Source organism: Notothenia rossii (assembly GCF_949606895.1).
Source record: "Notothenia rossii genome assembly, chromosome: 9".
In the NCBI taxonomy this organism is placed as follows: domain Eukaryota; kingdom Metazoa; phylum Chordata; class Actinopteri; order Perciformes; family Nototheniidae; genus Notothenia; species Notothenia rossii.
The window spans coordinates 48,823,004-48,832,112 of record NC_136907.1 but is presented as its reverse complement, the minus strand read 5'-3'; the positions used below and the strand labels follow the sequence as shown (position 1 = coordinate 48,832,112).

At 41.0% G+C, this 9,109-nt stretch overlaps 1 protein-coding gene across 3 annotated transcripts; it reads right to left on the bottom strand.

Annotated features, from left to right (window-relative positions):
* Positions 1-2,264: 2,264 nt before the first annotated feature.
* gfi1aa (growth factor independent 1A transcription repressor a) lies at positions 2,265-8,872 on the bottom strand. 3 transcript variants are annotated; one of them, XM_079651294.1, is made up of 7 exons: positions 8,723-8,872; positions 4,680-4,878; positions 4,325-4,528; positions 3,420-3,787; positions 3,063-3,200; positions 2,729-2,894; positions 2,265-2,609 (listed from the first exon to the last, which is right to left on the bottom strand). In XM_079651294.1, the coding sequence occupies exons 2-7, from the start codon at positions 4,789-4,791 to the stop codon at positions 2,431-2,433; spliced, it is 1,167 nt and encodes a 388-aa protein (XP_079507420.1). In that variant the 5' UTR covers positions 4,792-4,878; positions 8,723-8,872; the 3' UTR covers positions 2,265-2,430. The 3 variants fall into 3 exon arrangements, with proteins under 3 accessions (XP_079507420.1, XP_079507419.1, XP_079507421.1); XM_079651293.1 differs by having other exon boundaries at positions 4,680-5,026; positions 8,723-8,787; XM_079651295.1 differs by lacking the exon at positions 8,723-8,872 and adding an exon at positions 6,249-6,321.
* Between the last annotated feature and the right edge of the window lie 237 nt (positions 8,873-9,109).

The window sequence follows — 9,109 nt, the reverse complement described above, 5'->3', positions numbered from 1 at the left end:
CTTTTGTTCCAAAAGCATATTATTTTACCATATCTACTTACTTCTGATCTAGGCTACAGCCACCATCAGCGTTACAAGTATATTTACTTGAGTACTGTACTTAAGTACAGATGTGAGGTTCATTCTTGTCATGCCATTTTATTCTTCCACTCCACTATAATTCAGAGGGAAATATTCTGCTTTACCGCTGTACAATCATCTGACAGTTCAAGTTACTTTATAAATGAAGGTTTTTGGCTCACAAAACAAACGGAGCTCGAGGAATGTGATTATTTTTATAAATCTAATTATTTAAAAACAAGACAGCACTGAAATAAGACATTATTGTATTGCCACATGGATTTTTTTCAGCAGGACTCGAACGTGTATTCTGGTGACTTTGTAGTTTTCCTTTTTCTCATAACACCTTCTCATAACACCATTCTTTAAGGTCTGATCTTCGATTGAGCTCCTTCTATCATTTTCATCATCATATCAGTATGTAGTGTCTCTACTGTGACATGTATCCATGCTTTAATGTTCAAAAAAAACTTATTTTTCTCATACTGCCTGTGCTGCAGCACCTCTTTTCACCCTCTGTCTGAAACCAGAGCCCAGTCTGCTCTGATTGGTTAACTGGCCGGCTCTGTTGTAATTGGTCAACCACTTAAAGATGTCCCGCCCCTTAGCCTATCACATACAATGTGTTGGAGCACTAGCCAATAGAAGCGTTGGCTTCACTATGTTACAGAAGTAAACAAAGGGGTCCAATGGCGGCGTTTCACGCTGAGGGGGGTTGGCGGGGAGTGTGTGGTAGAGAAACTCCATTTACATGGACTAAAACCTATAGAACACACTAGGGAAACCCCAAAAAGCTAAATAGGGCCTCTTTAATTTTTAGAAACTAAACTACCCATCTGTAGATACAAGTAAATGACAATGAATCACTGGACCGAAAATAAATAGTTTCATGGTTGCTGCTTCTCACATTGAAATCTGCTTTTTTGGGGGGTTTTTTACGGTGAAATCTGATCATTTTTGACAGCATTCACTTTTATTTCTTATTTTTTACAACCCAAACAAACAATAGAAGACAAGAATTTGTAAATAAACGTATCATTTAAAAAAGCATTAGGAAGTAGTTTAAAATGATAGGAAGTAATGTGCAATTACTAACAATAGCAGTACCATCCTGCTTTTTATATTGATACATTTTTATTAACCAAAGAATATAATAGAAAGGGTCACAGGGGCCTTTAGTGCATTTTAGTTTCAGTACACTTTTATGATCACTTGCATACCTATACTAGGATAAAGGATCTGATTACCCCCCCCACACACACACAAACTGCTGCTCTGCAGGCTGTTTTACAGTTGATTCTGTGCCGCAGCATTACCGTACAGCATGTCTACAATCTGTGGTGCAATGTGTGCAAATCACATCCTTGAAGTTTTAGAGCTCTGGATGTTTAACCTCTGCAGAGCCAAATAAATCACACCCAGCTTTCCCCCTGAAAACACCATATGGACATTCTACTTATTGAGCCTGTGCTGTAATAAAAGTTTCTCAGACTTCCTTCACGTGGAGCTTTATGACACTGTAATGACATTTGTTATATGGGTATGTTAACAATGTGTGTCTGAAGATATTTGGTTTGGAGCAGGTGTGCAGGCAGCAAAACGTTTTTCTATTCGACAGAGGAGATATAACTTTGTGCTGTCGTGCCTGCTTAGATTAACACAGCTTCTCGCTTTTTACAACGCTCCTATCTTTGGATCGGGGAAAGGAGGATTACAACCATTATTTAAAAGATGTTATTGTCAAAACCTTAAAGATATCTACATGATGTACACTGAAGAAATTTAAACATTGTCTTAATTTAAATGTGTTATATCAACAGATTGCACATAATAACTATTAGGTTTGTTGAAAATAATATTAAGTTTAAATAAAAAATATTAGGTTCAACTTAATAGCATTGCCTTCAACTAATCTAATACAATCATGTGTAATCTGTTGACATAATAAATGTAAATCAACGTTTCATTTTTTTCAGTGTGGGATATTGTCTTATTTGAAAACATGATAAATGTAGAAACGTTTTTCGATTCCTATTTTAAAATAAAACTGAGCTCGAAAAATGTATGATTAATTCCTGGCATATCGGTTAAATAAAATGTGATCATTCTTTATTTTAAACTATTAACAAAAAGAGCATTCTCCTCTTGAAACAATTTGTACAGCCTAAAATGTTGTACATTTGAATTCAAATGTAAAAGCACACTTGATAAATAAACGTTTATTTCCATGAAATCAACAAGAATATCTCAGGCTAAATAATTAACTACATTCAACATTATACAGGCCAATGCAACAAACAATAGAATAACAATAAAACAAGACCATATAAATAGTCAGAGTTCAGTAAGTGCTGAAGCATGGCACCCTGCTCATTTGAGTCCGTGCTGCGTCTCCTTGTGCCTCCGCAGGTCCACCTTCCTCTGGAAACCCTTCCCGCACAGGTCGCAGCCGAACGGCTTGAAGCCGGTGTGCTTCCTGCTGTGCGTGATGAGGTTGGAGCTCTGACTGAAGGCCTTCCCGCACACCTGACACTTGTGCGGCTTCTCACCTGCAGCACAAACGAGATCACACAATTAGAAATGGTCCACAAAGAGGCATTTTACGCGTTTTTGCACGAAGAGGCATTTAACACTTTTTGTGCATTAATTTTGTTCTTGCGGTGTTTACCTGTGTGGATGAATGTGTGTTTCTTCATGTCTGACTTTTGGTGGAACCTCTTCCCGCAGTACTGGCACGGATAAGGCCGCGTGTCAGAGTGGATGAGCAGGTGCGTGGACAGCGTGGAGGAGCGCTTGAAGCTTTTCCCGCAGATTTTACAGCTGAAGCTCCTCTCCTGTAAAAATATAAATGCAACATGTCATTGTAGAAGGCTTTAAATGCAGAAAAACAGTCAAAACCGCAAATGTGTGCGGTTGTGTTGGGAATTACGCAATCTGGGCCCTTTATTCACGGGGTGTGGGCCTTAAAGTTATAGCAGCTTTATCTCCAGTGAGAAGCCTACCTGAGAGTGAACCGCCCTGTGCTGATCCAGGCTCACTGCGTGTCCGAAGGTTTTCCCGCAGATCGCGCACTCAAACGGCCGCGTGCCGCTGTGTGACCGCCGCACGTGCACCTCTAAACCGTGGGGCGTGGAGAACGACTTTGGAAGAATAAGGTGATTTTTACTTCGACATTAAACTTAAAAACTTCCGAATGTATTCTGATCACACCCTTGTTATGTGTGGAATGACATCTTTATTACATTTTAATATACATTTGGCACAATGATAACCAATAAAACACGACTAAAATCATTTTTTACATATCAACAATCTCAATAAATATTAAAATAATATGACTGACGTGGTTTCGGGCCTACCTTGCAGCATTTCATGCATTTAAAGGATCCACTAGAGCAGACAAAATCATTTTCAGACTTGATTTCCGCGACGCGTGGTTTCTGCTTTACATCCAGCTCGTCCCCATCCCGCATCCTGCACATCTGGTGGGCCGTTGAAGAAAAATCCTGACAGCATTCGGACACCGGGCCCCGCTGTGCGTAAAGAGGCTCTGCGCCGCTGTCCTCACCGTAGAGGCCACCCGGTGAGTGAAGCTCTCTATGGCGATGATATGGCCCCTGGATCAGATGCCTCAGCTCCGAGCCCGAGTACGCCGTCCAGGAGTAAGGAAAGACAGGGGAGTCGAAGGGGTTCCCGTCCTCAGCTGGAGTGCAGCATTTATCTGAATCTGGAGAATAATTTGGATTTAATGTGAGCGGACAATCTTATTGATTTGAGATTATGTGAAGCTCAGGCAGTGTCTTGGATCATTTTCAAATGCATTTGGCCTCATTGGAAATGGCTATAGGGGACATGCGTATTAGTAAATTCAGACAACAACAACAACAACAACAACAACAACAACAACAACAATGAAACCCTCAGGACTCCGCGTCAAAATAACGTTGCACATTATCAACAACACTTTTGTGGGCAAAGAGTCTAAGGATACTGAAATATTTAACAAAATATTTATAAGTTATGATTTATCAAATGTTTTTATATTGGTTCTCCTTTATGATCATCCAAAATTACCAGGATATAAAGTTAACGGTGCTGAACATTTTCAAAAGATTGCACTCATAACGCGGATATGGATTCATGACAACAAAAATGTCATTGTATGTAAACTATCTTGTCCAAAAGAAATGCCACCCTCACAAGTCAAATAGGACACACACAACTCTAACAAACACATCTGAAAGACACCATATGTACAACAGACCTGGTGAGGAGGACGGGGACGGGGGACGCCAGTAATGACAGTCAGAGGATCGGTCACACACACTGCCTCCGCAGCTCAGCGGGGAGCTGGAGGACAGCGACCTCGGGGACAGCAGCCTGGCCCCGGCGGGCAGCCTGTCTGCGCCGCCGCTCACATCCTCCTGCGGCTCCAAGCTCGACTCAAGCTCCGCCTGAGATTTGGTTTCTAGTGACAACAGAGGAGAGCAATGAAACTTAATAAAGGTTTGAAATGAAATGAATGCTATATTGATGAGGAAAATATATGCATTCCACGGATCGCTCTTTCTGGCGTTATTCAATAATTTCTGTGCGTAATTACGCACAAGTGAACGTACCTGCGCACACGTGTGCCAGAATCGTATCCAGCCTGTTGTAGTCATCATCCAGGTACCGAGGCTGGTGGTAGCTGTGGGCCCGTTTACTCTTCACCAGGAAAGACCTCGGCATGTTTACTCTCCTTCAGTGTTTGGTCTGCTGCGGCTTTGAAAATCCTCCACTTCACTTCACCCTCTCCACGCTGCTCTGACTTTATCTCTGGACAGATTGCAACACTATTGGTTGACAGGCGAGACTGCGTTGGGATTTTTGGTCAGCTATTACGCATGCGCAGAGAGACTGTATCGTTTACCAGGTGTCGCAGGGCAGGTGGCCAAAAGCGCGACCACCGCCCCCCGAATGGTCCCTGTAGGGATGGGAACCAAGAGGACTTGTTGTAAGTCTTTAAGCTGACGAAGGCTGAATCGTAAAAGGAACTTTATAGAGATGTTTTATTATAGACTAAAACCAAACCTGGTTAATGTAAAGGGGAATAGTGTGATTCAATTAAAGGATAATCATTTCATGTATTATTATTATTATTATTATTATATTATTATTATTATTACAATGTAGTGTTTGTAAAAGGGAAAACCTATTTTTTTTAACGACATTTCTTTACACGCAGAAATATGTTTTTCTATAGCCTAATGCAAATTGTTCGATTGGTGTCCACAGCTGTAGAAAGTTATTTTCTAAAACTCAAGAAATTATTGTTTTTGAATTCAGTCACATATTTATATAGCATTTTGACGGTAAATCTTTTTCAGCGACCCAAAAACAGCAAACAAACCAACGTAGCTACAATAACTAAGTATCAAATAAGCAAAAAGATTTTTAAAAAACCCCAATAATAATACAATAATTAATAACTCAACTGTTTCTTCAAATTGTTTTTCCTGCATGAGAAAAGTGATTTTTTTTCTCCCCATTGTAAATATTGCGTGTATTATGTCAGTTGAAATTCATTTTTATTTGAAACCGAGATTAAATGTGCTCGTTGGAATGTATTTTAAAAGCCGACTTGACAATAAAACTTGATAATTTAATCTCATCAAGCCAGAGCATGTGCACGTGCCGGTAACTATATCATTTGAGTGTTTTAGACCTTTAAACCTGTGGATCTGTGCGGGTAGAGAGACTGTGATGGATAATGACCTGTTTGTTTGGCTGCTTGTAAAGTGATCCTGTTAAAGAGACGCGCGCGGGCGCTCCGCACACCAGCCTGCTGCTGGGGAGCCGGGTGTCCCTTTACAGACACACTGCTTCAGCCTGATTGTTTTACATCCTTAAAACCCCCTCCCTATACTCAGGCGCAATTAGGCTGCCCACTGAAAGAAATGCAGGACTGAATACTTTAGTGTCAGGTGGAATATTGAGAACAAGATAATCTGAATCAACATATAGTTTTCCAATCTGTCACAAATCATAGCGAAGATTTGGGCTGTGTTCAAGGTCAAAGCAAAGCGACAGGCTATCGATTTTTCTCCCATGTGGGAACAGGGTTTGTTTGGTGCAGCTGCAACAAGTGGCAGAGCTGCAAGCAGAAAGCCGATAGCCATAACGCTGAACACATGTCCCATACTCACTGTCTCCCAGCTCTGAGGACACACACTGCCCGGAACTCTGTCCACAAAGACTGTCTATCTGCACAGGCTGCAGAGACACGCCACACACACACGACACACACACACACACACACACACACACACACACACACACACACACACACACACACACACACACACACACACACACGCACGCACGCACACACACGCACGCACTTTCCCCTCCCTCCCCCCTCCCTCAGACATTAATTGTCATGTTATTCAGCCATGACATTCAAACACTGATTCATGTTTTTGATAAAGGATCACACTGGTTCTGTTATCTTTGGACATTTGCATTCTAAAAATAAATCACTTGATGCTTTTAAAACTTTTTTCTTTCATTATTACAAGCTAGATTTTTCAATATGACTCTCCATGTGGACTTCTAAATAAAAATGATGGATTTATTTTTCTGATAACTCACTCACACAATCATACCAGCACTTACGTTTCATGAGAAAGCTTTATGAAATGTTTAACTGGCCGAAAAGGGTAAAAAATGAAAGAGAAATCACTCCATGAAGTTTGACATTACTGGGATTTTGAAGAATAATTCTTAGGTTTAATTAGCAGATAGCAATATTAAAGCGAAAGTAAAATTATCTCTACAATAAATGCCACATGTTATCCTAGAACATCACACAAAACTAATTAGATTCAAGATTCAAGGCTTTATTGCAGTGTATATGAAAAACTTAAGTCCAAGGCTCCTCCAACAATGCAACATAAATATATAAAGGATATAAAACCAATTGAACCAATACAAATAGTGAAATAAGTTACAATAGAAATAAAATAGTGCAATATTAAATGATATTCAATTTCAATATTATAACAGGTTACAAATCCAGCTGCTGATTCAAAGCATTCTGATTCAATTCAATCATTTAGCAGTGAGTTAGAGAAGGACAGTGTTTTTGACAGGTTTAAACTCAGAGTTACAAACTGACTCAGAACAGGAAACCCAACGCAGAGTCGAGAAGACGCTATCAGTGTTGCCACAGCCTCTTGTGTCTGTATCCCCCCCCCCCCCCCCCACACACACACACACCTCTTCCCCCGCAGGCCTTGATTCTCGCTCTTTCAGTTTTACAGAAAGTATGTGATTGAAATAGAAGCCCAATCGCAGTGATCACAGACAGAGGAAAGAAGGAGGGGGGGTTATTGTGTTTTTGCTTTGCTTTTCGCAGCAGCTCTTGAGTACCTTGTCAAAGTAGCGGATCACCACCGGGGTGTTAAATAAAGACTTTTTGTGCTGTTGAGCCATTAAGGTTATTTTGTCAAGCTCAACTTTGGGCCCCTCTCTGCACCCGCACGAGGATAGAGAGAGACTGTGGGGACTCCTCGTAGTTTTTAATATACCAGAGGCCGCAGCATTTATACCGCATGTGTGTGAATGTTGACAAGAGGAGCAGAGTTCGCCCAGCCTGCCAAAAGAAAACGCTGTCTTGATTTTGACCCTAATTTGTTTAAAAGGTGCACAAAGATTGGAATTCAAAACACGCAAAAAATCTATATTAGGAACAGAATTTGAAGAGGTTATAGTTTTGACATAATGTTGAAACTGTCTTGGTATTGTGTTTTAGAGATATCTTCTGAAATTAGCATGCTAAGCAGTTAGCCCCGGCCTGTTTGATAATACCATATAAGCCTGCCCTCAGTTCAACAAAAGATGAAAAAGTAGAGAAGAAGTAGGGCCCGTGGATGCTTTGAACATTTCTTTTTTATTAAATCCGAAGTAGCAAACAAAAATGCCACTCGCTCACGCCTTTTTTTCTCCCACCGTCGGGAGGCTGTTCACCAAAAGTAGGACCTTCAGTTAGCCTTTAGCTCAAATGCAGCAAGCGCAAACCCAGCACCGGGGGCCTGATTCAGGGGGACCGTTTGGACTCACTGTCAGATGAGTCAACTTTCTAATGTTAGCTCCTGTGCCCTTTATCATTTTCTTATTTATAAGATAGAACATTCGTAAATGTAAAGACACTCCCACTGAACGGGCTAAGTGTCCTGGAGCTGCCAAGTGCCGCAAGTGTTGCAGGTCAACATTACTCCTATAAAATGACATTAGCAAACAAAAATGGCTATATGTGACAGTAAGGGATCATTAAACAGGCGCAAAAGTAAAGAAAGTGGCTCACTGGCTTCTGTTGCAGAACAGACAAAAGTTAGCTAACAGTTGCTAGCATTAGCCTTCCTAAAGTACTGGTCATAAAAGACCATAACACTGTAGCAGGAAAAGTTATTGGTGTGTTTTAGTGCCATGTACAGTGAAAACTAACGCGTTACAAACTAAAGTAACTAATACTAACTATTTTTTTGCGGTAACTAATAGCGTTACTAGTTACCTGTTCCCATTAAGTAACGCCGTTATAGTTACTGTGATTTAAATGGGTGCGTCACTGCGCTACATTATGTGATGTAACTGAACAGAATCTCCCTGCGGATGTACTTACAGGCGAATACAGCGATGTCCTCTCACAGTACAATGGAAAAGTGAAAGTAACCAGAGAGGAGTGATGATTGGTTAACACGGGGTAACATTTCAGGGTAAGCCAATCAGAGTTGGGCGGATCTTGCCTTATGGGGAAAATACACACACAGGAACACTTGCTAATGCTATTGCTAACACACACACACACACACGCACACACACGCACACGCACGCACACGCACGCACACACACACACACACACACGGCAACGCTCACCACCAGCACACACACACACACACAATGGCAGATGCAACTATCAGCGAGAGCAGCAGCGCATTTGCAACCTGGAAATATAACCACTATTTTCAATTTGTGGGGTAAAGGACGCAAAAAATATTACGGTCAAATG